Here is a 23,467-nt window from a genome sequence, read left to right as displayed (position 1 = left end):
GTCAGCATCTCTTCCAGACCCCACCTGTCACTCTCTCCTTCCCCTCCCGGTCCCAGCATTCCTTGCGGGCCCTCAGCCGCAGGGCCTGGTTCTGCTTGATGATTGTTGCCTGAATGGTCTCCACAACCTCCACCTCCTTCTGGGGGATATACGTGCCTGGGAAGGGAAGATGAGATGGGTGTTGAAGGTCAGAAGACATCAGGGCTAGAATGGGAGGGCAGGAAACCTCTGACCCTGACCCAGCTGGAGAGGAAGTACTTACCAGGTCCTTCAAATAGCCACTCATCTCCTGCCACCACCTTGTCTCCGTTCTTATCCTCAAAATCCAGCAGCGCCTTAAGGTGGAGGGCGGTGTTGGGCAGAACCACCTGCAGTGGGGTGATGTCCTAATAGGGGAAGAAGGGGGGTCGCGGGGTATTCAGAGCTGGGACCCCTGGAGTCAAACCTGATACCGTGAAGGTCAGAGTCCACAGCATCGATCTCTCCATGTCCCAAAATAAGACTCCGAGTGGAATGCACAAGGTAGGTGTGGCCCCCAAGCCATCTGGTCTGAAGAGCTAAGATGGAGTTGTGAGCAAGAGGCTGCCACTGCTGACGGGCAAGGACACACCTTCCTCTGCAGAAGTGCTCAGATCTTGTTATGAACTAGAAATCCAGGTGGGAAACTGGGTAGAGGGCTTGATGGGAGATGTGGGAGAAACATCTGAGAAGCTGAGTAAGTGAGCATCTCATGGCCCAGTGTGCACTGGGGCTCTCAGGAAGTATAAGGTGGTGGGAAGGTATAAACTTCTATAACAGGCACATTTGAAGCATGAGTCTTTGTTTTCAAGGTTGCCTCATGGTCACAAGACAGCCATTGTACTCCAGCCATCACATCTCCTTCCATCAGGAAGGGGGACCCAGCCACAAGCTGCCAAACCTTTTTTAGAGGTTTGTACAAATATTTTCTACAAATAGGATTTCACTTGATCTTTGATCCGAGGGAAGCAGGAAGGCAAGGAAAGAGGCTCATAGAGGCTAAGGGACATGATCAAGGTCACACAACTAGTAAGAAACAGAATCAGGATTTGAACTTCAGCCTTATTAAAGGCTACCTGCCACTCCTTACTCCAACTAGAGTAGCCCCCTGGGAGGAAAAGCTCAGATAACTACTTCATCCACCGACCACACTCTGGGTTGGAGAGGCAGAGCTGGACGTTTACTGCCCGGGCAAGCCTTTGCCTGGACATCTTCTATGTGCACAGCACTCGGCTGGTTGTGGTGGAGTCAAGACATACCCCCATCTTCGTGGAGTTGAGGTTCCAGTGGGTGATAAGACAAACACAGACCAATGCCTCCAAGCAGACTGTGGACCGGGTCAAGGGGAAGAGGTTGCAGAAGTCCAGGTGACGAAGTTGGGAAAGGCCCTCAGAGAGTAGCATTTGAACTGGGGCTCAGAGGAAGAGCTGGCTTTTGACATAAAGGTGTAGAAGGAGGAGGAGGAAGGTGTGAGCATTCTGGGAAGAGCGTGTAGACCAGTACGGTTTTCATTTCTCACATCTACTCCATCATCACTTCCTGTCTGTCCACTGCAAATCCAGGTCTGCCTTTATCTATCCCTGCCACACCCTCACCTAAGCCGCCAACACCTCTCGCCTGGATGATGGAAATACCTTCCTAACTGGTCTCCTGGCTGCCTTCTTTGTCTCCTTCCAGTTTGTCCCACATGCTGTTACAGGCTTCCAGCTTGAGTGACTAGGTCCAGTAGTATCACCAAGTGAGACTGGGAACACGGGACAAGAACAGATTTGGGGGTAGGGGAAGTGTTAGGCTTGGATAGCCAGTATGAGGCGACTGTGGGACATCTAGGAGAGGGCTTCCTATAGGCAGCTAGGGGACTCACAGCCTGTAGTTCCCAGCTAAGGTATAGAGTTGGGTGTCTTCAACACAGATGAAGTGATCAGGCCATGAAAAAAAAAAAAAAAAAAGACACAGGGTATTCAGGACAGAACCTGAAGGCAGAGGTGACGGGGAGAGGATGGAAAAAAAAAAAAGACATCCACAGAGTAAAGCACAGACAAGTTTTAGTAAGAGGGCAGATCAACAATGGACATGGCCGAGAGGGTCTGTGAGACACAGAATGACAGTCCACTGGGCCTGCACTTAGGATGTCTTGGGGTTTTGCCAAAGTGGGGTCAGCGGAGGTGGGGGGCCAGATGCAGGTGCTTGTGAGGCAACAGGGCAGAGAACATCAGGTACAAGTTGTCAAAGTAAATAGGAAAGATTGTAAAGCAACTATACCCTAATTAAAAAAAAAAAAATACGAAAGAGAAAGCAGATAGCTAAAAATTAGATTGACAGGGCCATTCATAAAAGCCCATACAAATTTAGTGTGCATATCCTGGAACCCAGAAATTCTTATTAGTTTCTACTCTTAAAACAAAAAAGAAACTAGGGCTTCCCTGGTGGCACAGTGGTTAAGAATCCGCCTGCCAATGCAGGCGACACGGGTTCGAGCCCTGGCCCAGGAAGATCCCACATGCTGTGGAGCAACTAAGCCCGTGCGCCACAACTACTGAGCCTGAGCTCTAGAGCGCACGAGCCACAACTACTGAAGCCCACGTGCCACAACTACTGAAGCCTGTGTGCCTAGAGCCCGTGCTCTGCAACAGAAGCCACCGCAATGAGAAGCCCGAGCACCGCAATGAAGAGTAGTCCCCGCTCGCCGCAACTAGAGAAAGCCTGGGCACAGCAATGGAGACCCAACACAGCCAAAAATAAAAAACAAATAAATAAATTTATAAAAAAAGAAAAAAAAAAAGAAACTAGCATGCACAAGGGCACACACACACAAGGATATTCACCACAGCACTGTTTTTCCTTATAAATTGGACACATCCTAAATGGTAACTCAGGAGAAGGGCTGAACATCTATCATATGGAATTACAAACAATTAAACAAGAAATGACTTATGCACCAAGATGAGAAGTTCATTCAAAGTACACTGGCAAGTGACAATGTGCTAGCTCTTATGCAAATAAGTTATAACCAATACTTTATTGGATACACACTTACATGGATGCACAGACGTATCTGGAAGTGAAAACCCTGAATGGATGACAGTAGATACCTCTGGGGGTGGAGAGCAGATACTGGTGGTGGAAGTCAGAGAGGACTTTACAGTCTTATGAATGCATTCTTTAGATGAAAAGTGTGAACAAGTAAGCCTTCAAGGCCAGAAAAGGATGGAAGAGGCAGAGCACGTTTATTGGCCAAGAGAAAGGCACCAGTAACAGAAAAGTTAAAGGCAGGAGAGAGAAGCTCTAGGTGGGGATAAGATCAAGAAATAGAAGGATGCGTCTTCCTGGGTCCACGGATGGAGGGGAACCTCCTAGAGGCTCCAACAGGTAGAAAGGAGACACAGGGAAGGAAAGGGGACACAGACCCAGATCCTTCCAGATGGCCTCAATTTCTAAGTAGGTGACCAAGTTGTTTGAGAGTGAGAGAGCAGAAAACAGGAAGAGCCGAGAATGATCAATATTTAGAGGCATGCAGGGGGGAAAAGAAAGGAGAGAAAGCTGGTTGGGAAGGAAACATTAACGAGCAGGGCTTGGGCTGGAATGAACCACTTATCCCACTAGCTACTTATAATACTGTTGGGGTGGATCTACCTGAGTGAGAGGACAGAAAGATCAGGTGGGGGTAATACCGATCGAGGACAGGGTTTGGGCGCAGGTCTAGCACACGAAGAGCGTGTGTTAAAACAACAGGGTTCCGCTGGGGTAGGGAGAGACCAGGAAGAGAATCTGAGGGACAGGAGAGAAGTGGGATTCAAAAGCCTGGAGGCAACATGACAGCACAGGAGGACTAGGAAGGGGAGACGGATGGTTAAGGAGGAGCTGGGTTTAATTTCAGAGGCGGGGCAACAAGGACCTACTGCATAGCACAGGGAACTATACTCAACATTTTGTAATAACCTACAAGGGAGAAGAATCTGTAAGATAAGATATATACGTATGTATAACTGAATCACTGTGCTGTACACCTGAAACTAACACGACACTGTAGATCAACTTTACCTCAATAAAAAATATAAATATTTTAGCTAAAAAAAAAAAACTTCAGAGGTGGGGCAGGTGCGGGAATAAACCACCCAGTCCAGAGTGGACATGGCACTGGGCAGGACTGAAGCAGAAGATGTGAGGGTCAGACTAGAGGTCAAGAAGGCCAAGATGTTGACAGGGTTATCGCATGGACATTAGTGAGGCTCCCAGGAGGGCCGGGGAAGGGAGGCCGGAGCCAGGTGGCACCTCAGTGAAGGGAAAGAAAGTGGTGTGGGTAGGGGCCAGTGCCTCCAAGGAGGGCGAGTGCCGACTCTCTGGTAGTAAAGGAACATCTTGGTGGCACTGGGCTCAGAGGAAGGGAAGGCCCTGCCCTCCTGGCCTGGAGCACGTGGGGTCTGAGTATAAGCCGCTGTGAGCCGGGGCTGCCGGGGAAGCAGAGGTTAAAGAGGCAGCGATGAGGGAAGTTCTCTCCACCCTAGGGAGCTTTTAAATGCTGGTGCCCACCCCCAAAAAAGGGGAGGGGTGCTTTCCCTGGCGGTCCAGTGGTTAAGACTCCATGCTTCCACTCCAGGGGGCACCGGTTCCATCCCTGGTCAGGGAAATAAGATCCCACATGCCACGTGGCCAGAAAAAAAAAATTCTGGTGCCAGACCACCCCCCACAGTTCCCTCCAAGAGAGGGATTTAGTTTGTCTAAGGCAGAACCTGGATATGGGTGATTTTCAATTTGTGACAGGTTGAGACTTCATAAGAGTTGCAAGAATAATACAAAGAATTCCCTTACACCCTTCACCCCAATTCCTTAAGGGTTAACATCCGAATCATTCTTCATCACTTAGTATCTCCACATACATTTTCCCCAAAGTGCCTGCAGCTAAGTGGACAGGAATGCCTCAAAGCTCCCGGGTCATACTCTTATGCTCCCAGGATCAAGAAGCACTCCTTAGTAGAGGAGCCCAGAGTGAACAGTGTAAAACGGCAAGGAGGTGAAGGTAAAGAAACGTTATAGAAATGAAGGCGGGGTGCCCTCTCACTCCGGCCCAGGGCTTTAGGGCAACATGGACGAGGGCCTGGCTGGCACTACAGGTCTGCGATGGCTTCCCGTGGAGCAGCCACAGGCGACACGAGCCTGGGCCTCACCTGGTCCACCACTGCTGTCACCGCCCACCGGCGTCTGGCACTGTTTGAGAGAATGAAACGCTTACTCTTGGCACAAGTCATTTAGTGTCAGACTGGCCAGGAGCTTCAGGCAGGCTCTGGAGCCTGGAAGATTAGGTCCGGAGACGGGCCGACAGCTCTCAAAGGTCTGACCTGGGCATGTGAAGAGGAAGGGGATGTTTGGGGAAGGTGAGTGGAGGGGCAACAAGTCAATTCTGTCCCAGTGAGAACCAGCGTCACCTCCCACCCCCTCCCATGGCTCCAGTTTGTTTTCCCTCCAGAAAGCAGTGCTGAGCCCTAGGTCAAGGTAGCAGGACAGGCAGAGTGGGTACGGGGAAGGTGAGCAGGTACCTTTTCCAGCACCTCCCCTGGATACAGGGGGAAGGGGTCCTGGGCCAGCCGGATCTCTAGGTCAGCGTGGCGGAGCCGTACTTGTCCTGTGACGTCGAACAGCACGGCCTTCTGGGCGTCCCGGGCCACCGGGTTGGTTACTGTGCAGTAGTGGCGTGGGGGGATCGTCACCATGTGCTTGGGGGCAAACAGGACCCTGTTGGAGAGTGAGAAGCAGTGTGAGGACCCAGGGGACCCCCCGTTCCTATTCCCGAAGGAGGCGGCGAATGGGAAAGAAAGCTTCCTGTCACCCAAGCCAGAGAGCAGGAAGGAGGAGATGGACGATCATGGCAGCCAGGCTACCAGGCCCTCCTTGGCCCCAGGTGCCCACATAGCCCGGTCCCAACACCAACCTTTCATTGTCCTGCCGGATGTAAGTCTTTGGCCCGACCTCCACGCGGGACACGTTGCTGTTCTGGTCCAGCACATGGATGTAGTGGTATGGCGGGATGCGGATGATGGACTCTTCGGTTGCCATGGTGACTCCTGAGCCCAGGGAAGCACAGAGTGTGAAAGACAGATGGGGAGAAGACAAAAGATGAGTCCAGGGAGCTTGGGATGAGGTGGGCATGAAGACTGGCTGGCGCTGGGGGAATGGGCCCTTCCTCCTCAGGCTCAGATTATGCCATCCTTCACTGTCCCCACACCTACCTGTTCCTTTCTTCCCACCCAGGGCAGCCTATCCAGACCTCATCCCTGCCAAGAGATGCTTGATGCAGTTAACCACAGAAGCCCAGGGTTCTCCGCCAACTCCTTTCCCTCATTCCCATCTACTTTACCTCCTACAAGCTTCCTGAAGTACTGGGAGGGGCTTAAGATCAAAACTTCCCCAATCTCCAACCCCCATAGTGTAGGAGGCGGAAGCACACCAAGCTGGGAGAGGTGGTCAGCCTCTGGCGGTGCTGTGTGTCTTCCCCAGCACGGTGGGGGGCAGAGGCTCTGAAGAGCTCCCTGGCTCCTCCAGGGGCAGGCTCCTTTATTTCAGGGGATCCCAAGGGCCCCAGTTGTATGCAAACATTAGCCCATAGCCCAAGAATGTTTGCATGATCTTTGCAGCCCTCCCCCCTTGCGCTTTAAGCAATCCTGGGATGAACTGTTAGATGTGGGCCGCCTCTCAAGGAAGGGGTCCCTGATGGAAATGATGCTCCCATAGAATCAGCTGGATTAGAAACACCTCAAAGGGGACTTCCCTGGTGGCACAGTGTTTAAGAATCTGCCTGCCAATGCAGGGGACACGGGGTCGAGCCCTGGTCCAGGAAGATTCCACATGCCGCGGAGAAACTAAGCCCGTGAGCCACAACTACTGAGCCTGCGCTCTACTGCCCGCGAGCCACAACTACTGAGGCCCGCGCGCCTAGAGCCCGTGCTCCACAACAAGAGAAGCCACCGCAATGAGAAGCCCGTGCACCACAGCGAAGAGTAGCCCCCGCTCGCCACAACTAGAGAAAGCCTGCGCGCAGCAAAGAAGACCCAATGCAGCCAAAAATAAACAAATAAATAAAAATAAAAAAAAAAAGAAACACCGGAGTATTCTAGTCCTTTCCTCCCCAGTTCTCTGTGGTCTGTTGCCACCTGTGACTCCCTGCCATCATGGGTAAGGGTGGGTGGGAAGGAGAAAGCGAGTGAATGAGTACTGCATTCTGTCCACCCCCACCCTAACTGCTTCTGAATCCTGGCTGGTTACCTCCAGTGCTTGGCCTGTTCAGGAATGTCACACCACCTACTTAGACCCCATCCCTGCCTCCAGCATGCCTTGGACTTTGGACATGTCCCCTGGAGTCACACAAAGGGAACCAAGTTTACTAAGTGATTCAAAGCCTTGCCCTCCGAGACTTTGGTCCAACCTTTTTTTTTTTTTTTTTTTTTTTTAAGTTTTTGGCCACGCCTGCATTGGAAGTGCAGAGTCTTAACCCCTCTTAACCCCTGGACCACCAGGGAAGTCCCGGTCCAACATTTTTGAAGCCACCACCAAAAAGGAGTGGTACCCCATCTAGTCCACCATCCATACAGCTTCCAAACTGGGTGACAAATGTGAAGTGAGAAGGAGGAAGGGGGAGTGGCTTGGCACAGGAAAAAGAGGCTGGAGCCACAAAATTACAGAATCAAGGCCCAAGAGTTTTACTTGATCCACACAATCTGTAAAATTTCTTTTGTTTAGAAATTGTGAGTTACCACAAACTTCCAATTCCTGCTTCTCTTGAAGAATGAGGAGCCGGGCCTTACATTCCCACGTGGCAAACTGACGAGAGCCACATAGCAGCCGAGCCCTTTAGACGGGCCACAAGCTTTCCTACTTAACCACAGTCCCCACCACTCCCAGTTGTCTTACCCCTGGCGGTGATGCACTAACATCACCTGTGGGGCTCCTCTCTAAAACCTTCCAACTCAGCATGATCCAAAAGGACTTTCTACAATGATGGAAATATTCTTAATCTGTGCTGTCTTTGGACTGACCACATGCAGCTATCGAACTCCTGAAATGTGGACAGTGTCACTGAGGAACTAAAATTTTAATTAATTAGTTAATTTTTTTTCAGTTCAAACTCATTTCCTTTTTATTAAAGTCCAAGTTATGTTATATGGTTTGGTACTTAACAAAGGAAAACTTGTTCAAATAAGGTAATATGTCATCATCAATATTTCCAGGTGATTGTTTACAATCAAATAACACTATCAGTAAATTCTCGGGAATCCCATCCATGGGGTTTACACTTTGTCAAGACCCAGCTCCTCTAGAGTGGAGATTTCCAGTTCTTTTAAAGTTGGTCTAAGTTCCTGGATGACACAGGGGTAGATTTCCTTATGAGGTTCTGCTTTGTCCTTAACAACCTCTAGGATGCGAACTGCGCTAGCAAAATCATTTAAGCGTCTGCATGTCTGCAAAGCAACATCAATGATTTGGGGCTCCGGAACCAGATCACAGCCAACAATCGTGTTCATCCCTTTACGCAATTCCCAAGCATCAATATCTGGCTTATTGAAGTATATCACCCAGCGAGCAGCAAACTCCTCCATCTGTCTCATGTGACCCATGGGAGTAGCAGCGAATTGACTGGGTAACAGCGGCGGGACCCGGGGGGCTGGTCCGGGAGACTGACTGCTGCTACCGAGCAGTGCAGCGGCAGGCAGCAGTGCCTAGCATAACAGTGACGGCGGCACGCAGGGTAAGGCTGAGAAGCCGGGTGTGAGCTCAAGACCGCTCGGGAACTCGTGTTTAATTTTAATTTAAGTAGTCAGATGTGGCTGGTTGATCCCATATTAGACAGTGTGGATCTAATTAGCTGAGTCCCGGGTAGGGACAATGAGTCATGCAAGGCCACACAGCAAGTTGGTGGTACCATCGGGATGAGAATCCCGATGGAATGCCTGGTCCTGTTTCTCTCCAGTGGCAGTGCAGTACAATGGTGAGGGGCATGGATTCAGCCAGACTACCTGGGCTTATTTACAATTCTGATTTGCCGCTTTGCCTGGTATTGTTTCCTAATGTCTTACCTCATTTTCAAAGAGGTTACAGTTTTGATCTGTTTTCTTGGTACACTTTCTACATCAGCGGGTTATTATTCTGCTCCTCATTCTTTTTCTTGCAACTTTGTATGGGGTTTGACCTTGATACTTTTCTGTTGCCTGTTTGTCAAGTTAATTTCCCTTAACTTTTCTAATATCAGAGCTCCCTCTTCTGTTGATTTCAGGGAGTGTTTGAAAATCCAGGTGCTAGTTTTCTGCTTTCTGTTCTCCCCACTCTTACCTGGACCTTGGCTTTCCTTCCTCTCTACTGCCCATCCTGCTCGGCTGTGCTTCCATTCCCCAGGAGAGGGCCCCCCAAGAGCACCCCACCCCCACCCCGGGGCTAGGACTGCCTGGATCTTGGTTCTAACCCTTACTGGATGGGTGATCTCAGACAAGTCCCTTGCCCTCCCTATACCCGTTTCCTGGCCTGTGAACTGGGGATGGATAGGTCATCAACCCAACGTATGAGGACTGAGTTAATCATAAAGCACTTGGAACAGAGACTGGCTCTTAGCAGCACTATGTGTGTGGCTTACAGCTGAGGGCCAGCTTCCCTATCCAGTTGGAGGATGTGACCTAGCACCAGAGGCTCCCTACCCCATCTGGCATCTCGGCCTTAACCCTCACTTGTTTACGGATCAGGAAGGTGGCAGGTTTTTGTGTCACCCCAGCTGTGGGCCTAGAATAGCAAAGGAGCATCCGACAGCCCAGTGAAGCCTCTTCCTGGTTCTCTGCAGGGCGGAAGCCTGGCCAGGAAGCCAGATGGGGGAGAGGAAGGGCTAGGACTGCAAGAGGAGGGTCTGTGCAGCCCCACAGGGAAGATTTAAACTCTAGAAGGCCACACGAGGCTGGGAAGCAGGCTCTGAGAACAGCCTCCAATGGCTCCTTTGGACAATCCCTCACCCCCTACAGCTGAGGCCTCTCGACCATCTGTCACCCCAGCTGGGCCCAGTCAGGGGGGGCCGAGAGCTTCGCCCAGCTCACTGACTCAGCTGAGAGTCATCCCTAAAGCTAATCAGGCTGGGCTCCTGCCTTATTCCGAGGCCATGCCCTTGCCAACTACCCTTGTTTCAGTACCAGGACCCTGTCTCACCTCCCTGATCACCCACCTACCCAGCCCTAAAGCTGTGCTTTCCACGTAAGTTCACCTGCTAAGTTCACCCAAGAACAGGTTTTGCCTTTTCAGTCTTGCCATCCCCAGAAGTGAGCCTCACTAGAGGCCTCTCAGACCAGGGAGACCACCCGACTCAGGCAGCATGTCTGTGTCTCAGATTTAGACTTCCGTGGTTTACCAGATAACGTGTACAGTTAGAGCATTTCACTTCCAGCATACCAGGGCCCTCAAAAGACAATGGCTAAGGATCATGTTGACCTTTGGAAGGTCCTGCCCAGCCCCAAGTTTGGCCCCAACTCCCTAAATTCACCGACACCTCCCTTCGGTGTCTGCTTCCAAGATCTGCCCCGTAGTCTGCTCTCTGGGTACCTGTCCAACCTTGCCTGATCACACTGATCCTCACGTGTCATGAGGCTCCTGCCAGAACCAGCCAACTTTTACCCAAAGTCTCAGAGACCAGTGGCTCCCCCACCGCACCCCACACACCAAGAAGGGAGGGATGAACAGAGAACAGAACAGCCTGTGAGAAGAAGCTGGCTTCATCCTCTGGTGAAGAGGCAATTCTGGCCCTGTTCTGGCTCAAGAGTAAACTTGCTAGAGCAAAATTTAATTAATGAATGAGTCATATCATTACGTATCAGAGTTTCAGTGTCAGTTGTGAGTGGCTGACAGTGAATCTTAAACAGCAGATGCCCAGGCGACCAGCCACACTGGGTATAGGCCTGCAGTGTCAGCATCACCCGGAAGCCTGTTAATAATGCAGAACCTTGGGTTCCCCCGACCCCAGAGCTGCTGAATTAGCCGGCATTTTAACTAGATCCCCAGTGATTTGGGCATACATTAAACTATGAGCAGCTCTGGTCTGTAAGAGCCTCTCGGCCCTGCCTAGCTGTACGTCAGAATCACCTGGAGATCTTTTCAAACCACCCATCTCTGGGGATTGATTTAACTGGTCTGGAGTGGGGTCCTAGCATTGCTATATAGAAAAGTTCTTCCACTGACTCTAATATATAGCAAAGACTGAGCTCTGTCACTGCCGATATGACCTCGGGCCACGTGCTAGCCTCCAAGCCTTACTCTCTTAGACTGGAGTGGGAATAAAAGTGACTGTTTCCTGGGGTTAAAGACTGGAGCATGTCTAATACCCAGTAGGAGCGCGACAAACGATGGCCTGGAGGAGGAAGACCAAAGATGAACCCAGACGGCATCACTGTTCCTCAAACGCAGGGAATGTCATGTATTTCCCCCCAGCTCCTCACCCTCAGGTCCAAGTAGACCCCCAGCCAGCACAAGTTCCCTTGTCCCAAGGCCTGGGCAGGTCTGAAGTTGGAGGAAAGGTTGGAGACAGCCTTGCCACCATCACGTCTATCAAATTTAGGTTTAGGAAAATGCACAGGAAATTCAGCACAGACAGGGAACTCATATTTGCAGTTTCCCTTCACTGATTTTAAACATTCTAGTCTTTGTTTAGAGAATGCAAGAGTCACATTTCTCAGGGACTGCAGAGAGGCTGTTTTTACCAGACAGCTTCCCAATTTAGGGAAATGATTTCCTGCTTCGGGGGACTATAGTGGAAATTCTTGAGAATTTGTTTCACGTAAATCACTTCTTTAGTAGTAGCAAAGTTTTAGGACCTTTGCTTCCTAGGAAAATCTTATCTGAGCTCTAGCCCAGCTGGGCCACTTTTCAGGAGCAGCAGCTTTTTCTGGGGACAGAACAGCCCTGCCAGCTCCGGATGCTTGTCCTAGTTCTATCCTACCTCCAGATGCTGCCAATTAATGCCAGTCATTGAAGGTGAAGATTGGCTAGATTGGAAGCGACCCAGGAACCAGGTTGCAGAACCCCTGTTTTCTAAAATCGCCCAATCATAGGACTCAGCTGGTCGTATTGACGCCCAGGCCTCACCCCAGACGCACTAGGCTAAGATTTCCAGAAACGACTCTGGAATTTCTATCTTTGGCAAGTGCCCCCCCCCATAACAGCTCCCACTTATTAAGAACTTAATCTGTGTCAGGCATTGTGTTAGATGCTTTTAATTAACTCATTTCATCCCCATAAGAACCTACAAATTAAGGAATTTGCTCAGGATCACACAATGATCAAAGGACGGAGCCGGAATTCCACCTCAGGTATCGTGACCGCAGAGCCCCCAAACCAAGAAGTAGTGTGGTCTCCGGCAAAAATGGCAATAAGATTCTAAACTAGAACAAGAACTTAAGGACCTGGGAGCGGCTGGGTACACTCCGGGAGATAGTGCCATTGCAGTTCAAAGGTGTTTTCGGTAACCTAGGAGAGCAGCACCCAACAAGGAGGCCAGAGTAACCTTAGAGCTCTCTGGCTTTCCCTGGGCCAGCCATTCAAGGTGGCTGCCCCTACGTGCCCATGGCTTTAGAGAGCTGCCCTGTCCAGAAAGCCTCACCCTCAGGGGAGGCAGAGTATACTGTGTGCCAAGGGTGGAAACAGGCAGAAGTTTCTGGCAGTCAGTTGGCACCCATGACAGCCAGCCTTTCTCCCCATAATATCTAGGGGCCCACCCAGACAGGGAGCAGAGAAAACAGGGCACACCTGCCTCTACTACTATCCCCCAACCCTCCATGCTGCTAAGATCACCAGAATCTTAGAAGCACGGCGGGTCCAAGAGAGCTTCCTGTTTTCACTTCCCAGTCCCAAAAAGAAAAAAAAAGAAAAAGAGCCTTGCTCACCGAACTCCATGCCTCTGGAAATCAAGCCTACCTTAAGATTACTCTGCCAATGATTTCTCAAATGATCTGCAAGGCCCTGAGTGGCATTAGCCTATCACAGCTGGCATAGCCCCGAGTGGGGTAATAGGAAAGCCTCGATGTCTGCAGAGTTGAGGAATCTCAACGGGGACAAGTCACATTTTAAAAGCTCAAAGGGACAGGCCAGAGCTCAGGTCCCCAGGGGGAGTCTAGCAGGGACCAATCTCACTCCAGGAGGGACTCTAAATGGACCCCTTAAGTTTCCTCTGCCCCTACTGCTGATGGGGGAGCTTAAGGTCAGAGAGGCCTGAGATTTGGAGGGGTGAGGGTGTTGGCAAGATGACAAGTTGATCTACCTTTACTTCAGAAGCCAGAAAAAACTCCAAGGAAAGCAAAGCCTCCCAAGGCTAAGCTTCCACCCATCTTCTCCCGGTTTTGGTTCAGAGACCACCTGCCCCAGATGAAGCAAGCCCTAGAAGGCAGGACAGAGCTAGAGAGGGTCTTGAAGGACACAAGGTCCCACCAACTGGTTTGGGGCTTTGAGGCCTGTATGAAGTACTCACATCCAGAAGTGTGGCTGGCTGCAACAGAGTCCTCAGATCAGGAAACTCCTTCACCCAGCCCTAGAGATGACTTCCCGGCAGGGCAGGGCAGACTCGGGGGGGTGAGGCTTAGGCATTTAAAGGGCCCTTGCAGCTGGTTCTCATTTGTTTGGTTTTGTTTTTTTCTCCTCTGGGCGGCTTCTACTGCAGCTGGAGGCACTGCGGCTCACTCAGTGCAGGAATTCCCACCTCAGAGCCAGCTGGCAGCACTGGCATGAGACTGGGGAGGGTCCTCGGCCCGAGGCAGGGGGCAGGTGCTGACCGAGTTCACTTCTACCCCATCTGGCTTTAATTTCCCAATCTGGGTGCATACAATTTTGCCTCTCCACAGCTCTTTCGGTTCCAGCTGCAGTCCCTCCTCTAAGAGCAGATAACTTGGTATTTTTTATTTTAGATTCAGAAAATTTAGCCCAGGTCTCCAAAGAGATGTTCAATAGAAAACATAAACACATACACGTATGTCCTCTTTCTGGCAAGGTGCTGTGTTGGGAGCTTGGAGTGTCTCTCCTCTTCCCAAGTTTCCCAGCAGCCTGGGTTAGGGAAGAAGGGCCAAGGCCCCAGCAGGTAGACTCTGCACCCTAAGGGCAGCAGCGCTCAGTATTTCCGCTGCCGGGGGAAGAGACTACTTCCTGAGGACCGAAGCGGGGGGCTGGTGGGGCTGGCATCCTCTGAGTCCAGGCTGAAGAGGTCCCTGCCAGTACGAAGGATCTGCTCCTCCAGCTTCTTGTGTCGCTTCATGTCTGAGAGGACCTTGTCCAGGCGCGCTTCCCGTTTCTGGCTCCGGGCTGAGCTTCCTGGAGAAGGGGAATGAGAGAAATGTGGAAGCGAGTGAGGCAGTGTGCACCAGACCTGCCTGGATCTTACTAATCACTTGGGGAGCTCATTGAACAGAGATTTCCAGGCCTGTCCTGGAGGTTCTGAGGTTTAGGGATGGGGCCTCAGATGGGGCGGGCAGTGAAGATCTGAATTTTGAGAAGGGGCTAGAAATATGAAGACTGGGTAGAAACATCCCAGGTAGGGGACGAGCAAGTGCAAAAGCCCCAGGGCAAGAACAGGGAGGTCTGTCCAATGAGAAATGTAGAGCTGGGGGAGACAGGAAAGATAAGGCCAAAGATATGACCTACAGGCCACGATAAGGGGTTTGGATCTTTTAGTTTACATGGAAGCCCTGGGGGGAGGGCGGGGTTGGATTCTCAATTGACACACTCATACACCACCCCACCCCCGGACCCCGGAAATGGAATCCTTTGGAGAATTTAAAACAGAGAAGTGACACAATTTATGTTTTGAAACATAAACCCGTCTCTGGCTGCTGAGGCTGGCGACAGGAAGACCAGTTAGGAGCTACCACAACTATCTAGGCAAGAGAGATGGTGGCTTGGATAAGGGTGCAGGCAGAGCTAACAAGACTTGCTGCTGGCTTGAATCCTGGGGTAAAAGAAAGAGAAATCAACACTGGCTCCGAGGGGGCACTTCCCTGGTGGCACAGTGGTTAAGAATCTGCCTGCCAATGCAGGGGACATGGGTTTGAGCCCTGGTCCGGGAAGATCCCACATGCCGCGGAGCAACTAAGCCCGTGCACCACAACTACTGAGCGTCTGCTCTACAGCCCGTGTGCCACAATTACTGAAGCCCGTGTGCCTAGAGCCCGTGCTCTGCAACAAGAGAAGCCACCGCAATGAGAAGCCCGCACACCGCAACAGAGTAGCCCCCACTCGCCGCAACTAGAGAAAGCCCGTGTGCAGCAACAAAGACACAAAGCAGCCAAAAATAAAGAAAGAAAGAAATTTATTAAAAAAACAAGCAAACAAAAAGAGAATGGCTCCGAGGGAAGGCACACGGGATGGGAAACTGGGTCCGATTAGGAGATGTACACAGTAGTGTAGGGATGTGGATCTAGATAATAATGATAACGACTTGGCCTTCTGGGGGGGACTGAGATCAAAGGAATGGGAAGCATGATGGAATTATCTGCGGAAGATAGGGGACCACCAAAGCTGGAAGGATGGCACCACTGGGGGCATGCTCTCTCCTGAAACAAGTTCTGTAGATATCAAGGCACCAAGCAAAGGCATCTTTTAGGGAGTCACTTTCTGAGTAAGTGGAAGCAGAGGCCCTTCACCACCACCCCAATTCTCCCCTCTTGTCTGTACCTGGGGTGCGTCTCCGGTCAATCAGGGAGTCCTTTGGTGTCATTGGCTCATCATCAAAGTCAAATTCTGTGGGCATGTGCGGTCTGGGACAGGGGGACAGAGAGTGAAAGGTGAGGGTGGTCCCCCCCAAACACCCCAACTTCTCCACAGCCTGCTGGCTCTTCCTCTCCGGCTCTCTTCCCTCCCTCCACTTCCCATGCTCCTGGGTCCCACCTCCCCTCCCTACTTCCTCCCGGTATCAGGGGAGCAGCCTCAAGGACAAGGTGTAAGGGTGTGCCCTCACTTTTCCTCTTCCTCCTCTTTGGTCTCTGGCTCCTCATCGGATCTCTCCTCTTCACTCTGGGCCTCAGGTGTGGGTGGCCGACGGGGCAGGATCTCAGCCTGTAGCTCCAGAGTGCCGTGGGCAGCCAGCAGTTCATAGAGCCTTTGGATTTCCGAGGGGGGTGGCATCCAGGACTGCCCATCCGCGGGCAGCTCCACCTCTTCATCGCTGCAGGGCACGCACCAGTCCTCGGATTCTCCCTTGGCATGCTCTTCCCCCTCAGTGCTGGGGGCTTCTCCCTGCACCTCCTCGGCCCCGGACCCCTCATGCTCAGCCTCCTCCCGGCCTCCTTCCCCCTCTTCCTCGGCTTGATCGGCCGAAGCAGAGGGGCCTCCGGTATCCTCCACGGCCAGAGCCTGGAGGCCGGAGGTCACTTCCCCTTCTTCAGACAGAGGCGCCGCCGTGGTGGCTGCAATGTCTCCATGGCCCCGGACAAGGGACATATGTCACTAGGGAAGGGGCCCTGCGATGATAGGAGATGCAGGAGTACTGAACTGGGGATCCCCCAACCCCAAGGGTTGGGCTCCCCAGGGGTTTAGGGAATGTCTCTCTAACCAATCAGGCTCCAACAGCAGTCCCTGCGAATAGACCGCCTGTTCCCAAGAGGGGGCGCTCCGTCCCCTCCAAGGACCCCGCCCCCACGGATCGAGATCCGGCACTCCGGTGTTCCCAGGGACCGGCAGAAACCACTTTCCAGGCGGGAGAGGAGCGGACCCGCTCTTCTCGCCTTGATACCTCCCCTTTCTACACCTGGATCCGGCACCCTCTCCCCAAACCTCGAAGTTTCACCACCTCAGCTGCCATACGCACCTAGGAGCTAAGACCCGCCTCCCGGGCTGCGCACGGTCACAGTACGCAGGCGCACAGAGATCGCGCGGGAGGCTCAGTTTTAGTCAAAGCTCCTTGGAAGAGGAAAGCAAGGGAAGGCTTGCACATGCGCAGATAGGCGCTCCGGAATGATAGGCTTCGGCCCATAGTAAAGATGGCCACCTGGGCGGCGCATGCGCAAACCCGAAAGGAGGCAGTACCTCGGGCCCCAGCGGCGCACGCACGTACGGACCAACTGAGGCTGGAGGCGAGTCTCATGCAGTCTCCGTTTATTGGTGTTTCAGACTCATGCGGCATCCGGCATACAAAAAGGGAGAATCTGTTTGGCGTATCCTTTTGTTTTGTTTTGCTTTTAGACTTTTAGGTTTTTTCCCTACACTTTTCTTTTTTTAGGGGGAAAAAAAACCCCGCCAACTCGGAACCGCGTTGTGGTTCGGTCCCCGCCCCCCAAACCTCTCTCGTCCTCTTAAAAAATAATCATAGACCTCTCCGCCCCTCCCTTGCTCCCTGCAGCTGGGAGCTTTGGTCCTATTTTTTGGGTTCTTTCGTTACAAAGCACGTGAATGACCCCAGCCCCAACGAGTTCTCTGACTGGGTTAAAAAGCCCAGGTTGGGGTAGGTCAACTCAGGCTGACCGGGAAGGGTCAACAGCAGCGCCCCTCCCTTCTCCCAGGTGCGTGTTCGGAACAGTACTGGCCACCCCTGCACAAGTCTCCAAATGAGGCCTGGCTTGCCAGCGCTGCGACCCCGAGGCACCATGGGGGCGTCCGGACCTGGGTGGTCCCAGCTGAGAACAGTCGGAGCCCGGGCTAAGGAGCCCTCTCCTGACACTGCTCCCCTCCCCCAGCCTGATCTAAGTGCTGGAGTTTTTGCAGAATGAACGGTGGAGGAGGGTGGAGGAGAGGATGCTGAGGGGCGATGAGGAGGCAGGAAGAGGAAGGGGGTGGAGGATGTGGAGCGGGAAAGGGAGATGAATAAGGAGAGAAGGAAGAAAGGAATGAGGGAGGATGCTGAGACAATGAAAGTTGGGAAAGGGAGACCAGGGTTGAGGTGCAGGAAATTCTCGGGAGGTTGTGGTGCAGGAAGGTGAGGAGAGATGCTGGGAGGCTGAGAGCAAAGAGAGTTTGGGAGATGTTCAGGGAGGTTTCCAGAAGTGCAAGGAGGTTTCCAGAAGTGCAGGGATAGGGAAGCCAAGAGGCTGGAGAGGATGCAGGCAGGAGTGCAGGGAAGTTGGAAACAGTGCAGGGAGAAGGGAGGCCTACGGTTGGCAGAGGAGCCTGGCAGGATGCAGGAGCAGGAAAGAAGCTGTAAACAAGGCCGCTCAGGCTCCCTTGGTCCCTATGGGTGCGGGCCTGGGCCATGGATTGGGCTCCCCGCAGGGGAGGATGGGCCCAAGGCAGCTCCCAACAGGAAAAAAAGTCTTGGAATGCAGGGCAGAGCCCCTCACTTATACACTGTGGGAGAGGAGAGGGAGGGACAGACAGAGACAGTTGGGGGGGGGAGGGGAGACAAGGAGAGACAAAGAAGTAGGGAGGACAGACAGGAGAGATCAGGGGCAGGGGTTAGTAAAGCTGCCCTTGCCAACCCTTCCATTCCTCCCAGCCTGCCCCAGACCCCCACTCACCGCCTAAGTTGATGACGCAGGAGGCGATGATGATGAGGACCCCCCCTACCAGCGCCACGATGCTTAAGAGCTTGGCCACGCGACCCAGACGCTGGGCCCCATCCACGTCCCCCTGCTGCAGGCTGTTCCGGGACTGGGGTTAGGGTGAGGGGTGGGGGCACCAGCCCAGCCGGGATCAGGTGTGAGAGTCGTCCAAAGGAGACAGGCCAGTTGGTAGCAGTGGTTAAGGGAGGAAGGGGATTGGAGAGGCAGCAGGAGGAGGGCACACGTCAGTAAGGCTGTGTGAAATGTCTCAACTTCCCTCCCACCTGAAGAGGTAGGGCTCAGAAGGTGAAATCCTAGGAAGAGGCAAGGAAAGGCCCTGTAATTGGGAAGTGAGGTCCATGCAGAAAGGGGAGGGAAGGCAAGGTTACTCCTGGGGCTCTGTCCCAGCACTGGCAGGAAGCTGGGAGCCACAGCAGGCCTGGGCCAGGGTCCCTTGGGGCTCACCATGACGGCATAAGCGAAGGCCACGATGTTGACAGGCCACATGGGGCAGAAGCAGGACAGGATGGCGAGGATGATGTAGTCCCGAGGTTTCTGGGTGCCTTCACCCCCCTCCACCCCAGACCCTGCCAGCTGGGAACTAGGGTGGCGGCTCAGGCTACCTCGGGGAGATCCTGAATGCCCACTGTGAGCCCTTCCTAGTCTATCCTCCTCAACCAGCTGCTGCAGCACACGGGGTGGAGCCCCATTGGCTGGCGGTGTTTTTGTTGAGGGTGGTGAGTGAGGCTGGAGGGCTGGACCCTCTTCCCCATCACCGTCACCAGCCTGCAGGGGAACCACTGCCCCATTCTCCTGCTTTTCTCCCACGTTTTCAGTCAGGACCTCAGAGGTGGGGTCCTCCTGGGTAGGGGGCTCTGGCTGAAGGACTGGCTTGGAGGTGGGCTGGGAAGCTGGCTGGGGGTCTGGCTGAGGGTCTGGCTGGGGGTCCAGCTGGGGGTCCAGCTGGGGAGCAGGCTCTGAGGCTGGCTCAAGTGGGGCTGCGGATTCCAGGTTGGACCCCTGGTTTGCAGTGGCCTCTTTGCTCACTTCTGGTTTGGATGCTAGCTCTTGGCATGTCTCTTCGGTGCTGGAGTTGGCCTTTGATTCCCCTCCTGGGTTTGAGCTGAGGTCTCTGGCCTGAGCTGTTTCTGGGGCCACGGTTGGGATCTCTGTGGTTTCTGGAGCCAGCCCAGCCTTGGGCTCTGGGTCCACAGGGGCCCCAGTGATGTCTAGGCCTGGCTGCAGGGTCTCTGGCTTATCTGGGACCCCAGCTGGGATCTGGGGAGGACCAGTTCCGGCTTCAGAATGGCCAGGCCCTTCTCCCTGGGTCTGGGGACCCTCCTCTACCCCCTTCATCTCAGAGACCTCAGAGCTGCTGGCTGCCATCTTGAGATAGGAGAGGGGAGAGGGCCTCTGTGGGAAGGATAGAGCAGCAGAGACAGCAGCAAATCCTGGAAGAGGAGGAGACAGGCTTAGTGTGAGGAGGGAAGAGGTAGCTCTCAGCACTGCAGCCCAAGAAGGCAATGCTCCTATCTCAGGGCCAGCCTTGGGCTGCCTCTGGGGAAAGGAAGAAAAGTTGGGGTTTCCTTTGCTTTGGGGTGGGACATCTCTGGGGAGGAGTGCTCTGCTCAGTCTTCTGGTTAGCGAGCCCTGGGAAGATGAACCCTTTTATAAACAGGATCCTCCCATGGTCTCTTCTTGGGTCCACCCAACAAGATCCAGACTCTCAGATCCTAGTAGATACCACAGCACCCCAAAATCAACAAGCTGTTCAGAGACTCATGCACTCCGATAGGCAGACTGGGCAGAGAACCCCGAAACTCGCATTCCACTCCCCCTGCATCCATCCTCCCTTCCTCCCTGGGCGCCCAGCGGTGCGGTTTGCTTGATGCGCCTTTGGGGCGTAGACGCCCGCGCCCCTCCCTGGGGGACCTGGGAATCTCCTCTGAGCCCCTTCCCAGCCCCTCTCCCAGGGACTTCCTCGCGCCCGGGGGACCGGCGCCGCTTCCTCCCATTGGCGTGGTGCGCCCAGCACCACCAGCCGGTCCGCCAGGCGCCCGAATTCCCGTACAGCCCTCCCGGCGTCCGCTCTCTGTCCGTCCATTCCTACCCGCAGCCTCAGTCCATTCCCGTCTCACCTCGACGCCGGCCTCCAAACTGCTCCCGCTGCTGCCGCTGCCGCCGCCGCCACCGCCACCGCCGCGGTTGCAGCAGCCGCAGCCCGGGAGGGAGCAAGTCAGCGAGCGAGGGAGGGAGGCGGCGGGTCTCCCCTCCCCTCTGCTCATCCCCTCCTCCCCTCCTCTCAGGTCCCCTCCCCTACGCTCCGCTGCCGCGCACCGCCCCCGCCCCTTGCACGCCTCCCGCCCCTCTCGGCCAGCCGGAGGGAGCCACGCGTGCCAGGCCCCGCGTTACCTGGGCAACCGGCCGGGGGACCACTCGCGCCGCTCCCTGGCCCTTCCCCCGCGCGCCACCTGGGGGTGCCTCCTTCCCATGCCCCAGCCCCCTCCCGCCAACGGTCACCGGGGGTCCTGGCAGAGGCAGGGGGTTGGGGGAAACGGAGAGGGGTCTGCGAGGAGACAGGACCAGTGGGACAGGCAGGACCAGGTGGAGGCACCCCTACAAGCAGAAAGAAGAGATGAGGCAAGACTTGGGGAGGCTGCAGAGGATGACCGGGGTGGGGTTTCAAGAAAAGGGAGCCTGCCGAACAGGAAGGCCCTCTACCCCCAAGGAAGCAGCAGCAGAAATGGGCACTGGAAGGCTCAAGAAAAGGTCCTTGTAAGGGTCAGAGCAAGGACTGGGAAGGGAATTGCAGGGGGCAGGGTAGAGGCTGCAAGGGCAGTCTGGAACAGCAGGAGGGGGCTGCGGCAGAGCCCGAGTAAGAGCAGGTTGGACCACACCAAGAATGAAGAGAACAAGTGGGGAAAAGTGCAGTTTTTATTCTCAACCTCATTGTTCCCAGTCTTAGGGCTCAGAGTTGCCCAGTCTTTTCGCAGCTACATCACCCATCAACTCTCAGGGCCTTAAGGGTGTGCAGGTATTTGGCTGAGCAGCAGGCAATCGGCCTGGATGGGGGAAAGCATCATTTATGTCCCACAACTGTTTGGGTTCCTGACCCAGGCCTCTTCAAACCTCCAGGGGCTATTCTGGGCCTGTGCTGACTGGGTATTCCCCAGAGACTCCGGAGTCCTGGAACGTGCTCTCCACAGTCACCGGAGCCTCAGCCCCACCCTGAATCTGGACTGCAGCCACTGATACTGCCTCTGGGGAGGAAGGAGCCAGAGCCCCAGAGCTGCACAGGGCAGAGCAGGACTGGGACAGACAACAGGCCTAAGAATCCCCTTAGGGGTGGGGATAGGGGGCTTGGTGAGAGCAATTCATTCATTGAGTCAGAGACAGGTTTTTATTTAAAATTTATTGTAATGGGGTCCGCGCAAAAGGAGGGGATGAAGGGTGGGGAACATGCAGGGGACACAGGAACACGATGACATGGCCAGGGCCACAGCTTCTGTCGAGGGGGGAGGGATGAAAAGAAAAGGCCAGGGATGGAGCTGGGGTGGAAGAGGGAAGGGGGAGACACTGTGGCTGCATTCCCCCCCCCCCCAGGAAGCACCTCTAGTCCCTGGATCCCCCCATTGACCCTGGCCCCCTAAGATTCCATCTCTTGTCCTGCCTCTGGCCCTAGCGGCTCCTTCTTTTGCTCCCCTTGACTTGTTTTCCCCTGACAGATTCTCAAGCAGGATGATGTTTAGGGCCTGACCCCAAACCACCCCACCTTATGAAAGTACAACCTCTGCCTTCCCTGTTTCTGCCCCTCCTCAAATCTCACCTTTCCCCCTCTCTGGGACAGAATCTTTGATTTCCCTCCTTCCTCTCCTCCCTCCCCCTGGAAAAAAAAAAAAAAAGCACCAACTCCCCAGGGAGGGGCAGCAAACAGTAGGGGGACACTGGAAGGAGGAGAGCAAGAAGGACCATCGAGGGAAAGGCTCACAAATCCCTGGAAGGGCAGGGCAGGGGGTTACAGAGAGGAGAGGGGGTGAGGGCAGTGGCCACTCCTGTCCTCTGCCACCCCTGCCCACTGTCCAGGGGGCCGCAACACAACCGAGGGGACAGGTGTGTGTGGGGTCAGGTCTGATAGGGAGAAGAGAGGAGCAGGAGAAACAAATCATTAAAACCTAGCGAATTCCCCTAAGAAAAACACTTCTTCCTCCTTTCCTTCTGGAGGCTCCTTGGTTGATGGGGAAAATAGTGAGGAATTGGTGGGAAGAGAGAGGGGAAGAGGAGATGGTACCAAGGGACTTTCCTCCATTCTCCCCTCTCCCCCCCACCAACTTGGAGCTCACCAGGGCTGGGAGGGAAGTGGCTGAGAGCTCACAGGCACCCCCTCGGCCCCCGAGAGGGAGCCCACAGCTGTGGGAGGGGCTGCCACTGCCGCTGCTGCCGCCGCTGCCGCCGCCGCCGCCGCTGCCGCCATTGGACAGACCTCACCTGTACCTGTAAGGTGAGAAACACCAAATCACAGTGCAATCTGAATGGCAAGAACCTTGCCCCTTGCCCCAGACTCTTTCCCAGACAACCTCCCGTGGGACACAGCCGTTGCTCACTTCCTGTTTGGTCCCCAGAGATTTTGGCCCGCATCCTTACCCAGTTCTCCTGAAAGGCCCTCCCTGTCCCCAGAAGTCTCCCTAACTTGGGTGATAGATGGGCATCCCTGGCCTTCCTAAGATCCCCTATTGGGCCCTTTGAGCCCCCTCGTCCCACACGCCCCATCCCCCCCCCCCCAGCCATGCCCCACGCCTTGCCTGGTGGGTGCGGGGGTCCCCCTCAGCAGGTGGGCTGTGGCTGGGGGGCGTCTCCCGGGACAGGGGGGGCGGCCCCCCCCAGATGGGTCTGCATGTGGCCGGCCAGCTGGGCAGGGGTCTTGCAGTGCACGCTGCACAGCTTGCACAGGATGCGGTCAGCCCGCGGGGCCTGGAGCCCATGGT

General features: G+C 54.2%; 4 protein-coding genes across 5 annotated transcripts in view; all 4 read right to left on the bottom strand.

Annotated features, from left to right (window-relative positions):
* MVP (major vault protein) overlaps window positions 1-14,090 on the bottom strand; it is a 23,430-nt gene extending 9,340 nt beyond the window's left edge. The window contains exons 1-5 of the mRNA XM_024744288.1: window positions 13,496-14,090; window positions 5,945-6,077; window positions 5,553-5,748; window positions 263-386; window positions 25-156 (exon numbers count right to left, since the gene is read on the bottom strand). Coding sequence (XP_024600056.1) covers window positions 25-156; window positions 263-386; window positions 5,553-5,748; window positions 5,945-6,069 — 577 coding nt within the window. The 5' untranslated portion in view covers window positions 6,070-6,077; window positions 13,496-14,090. The remainder of the gene's footprint in view (window positions 1-24; window positions 157-262; window positions 387-5,552; window positions 5,749-5,944; window positions 6,078-13,495) is intronic.
* PAGR1 (PAXIP1 associated glutamate rich protein 1) lies at window positions 13,896-16,874 on the bottom strand. Its single transcript, XM_024744290.1, has 4 exons — window positions 16,820-16,874; window positions 15,971-16,472; window positions 15,688-15,770; window positions 13,896-14,328 (listed from the first exon to the last, which is right to left on the bottom strand). Exons 2-4 carry the CDS (start codon window positions 16,450-16,452, stop codon window positions 14,129-14,131), a joined length of 765 nt encoding a protein of 254 aa, XP_024600058.1. The 5' UTR covers window positions 16,453-16,472; window positions 16,820-16,874; the 3' UTR covers window positions 13,896-14,128.
* Window positions 16,875-17,191: 317 nt separating this feature from the next.
* PRRT2 (proline rich transmembrane protein 2) lies at window positions 17,192-20,720 on the bottom strand. 2 transcript variants are annotated; one of them, XM_024744287.1, is made up of 4 exons: window positions 20,624-20,720; window positions 18,951-19,936; window positions 18,462-18,594; window positions 17,192-18,291 (listed from the first exon to the last, which is right to left on the bottom strand). In XM_024744287.1, the coding sequence occupies exons 2-4, from the start codon at window positions 19,869-19,871 to the stop codon at window positions 18,281-18,283; spliced, it is 1,065 nt and encodes a 354-aa protein (XP_024600055.1). In that variant the 5' UTR covers window positions 19,872-19,936; window positions 20,624-20,720; the 3' UTR covers window positions 17,192-18,280. The 2 variants fall into 2 exon arrangements, with proteins under 2 accessions (XP_024600055.1, XP_024600054.1); XM_024744286.1 differs by lacking the exon at window positions 17,192-18,291 and having other exon boundaries at window positions 18,400-19,936; window positions 20,624-20,701.
* A 1,151-nt stretch (window positions 20,721-21,871) lies between these two features.
* The window catches only part of MAZ (MYC associated zinc finger protein), a gene marked incomplete at its 5' end in the record, with an annotated part of 4,057 nt that continues 2,461 nt past the window's right edge, over window positions 21,872-23,467 (bottom strand). The window contains one exon of the mRNA XM_024744341.1: window positions 21,872-22,976. Within this exon, the coding sequence (XP_024600109.1) occupies window positions 22,822-22,976 (155 nt within the window). The remainder of the gene's footprint in view (window positions 22,977-23,467) is intronic.

Source organism: Neophocaena asiaeorientalis, unplaced genomic scaffold (genome assembly GCF_003031525.2).
Source record: "Neophocaena asiaeorientalis asiaeorientalis breed wild unplaced genomic scaffold, Neophocaena_asiaeorientalis_V1.1 scaffold91, whole genome shotgun sequence".
NCBI lineage: Eukaryota > Metazoa > Chordata > Mammalia > Artiodactyla > Phocoenidae > Neophocaena > Neophocaena asiaeorientalis.
Note: the sequence above shows the minus strand (reverse complement) of the source record. Positions and strands in the feature narration are given on the sequence as shown.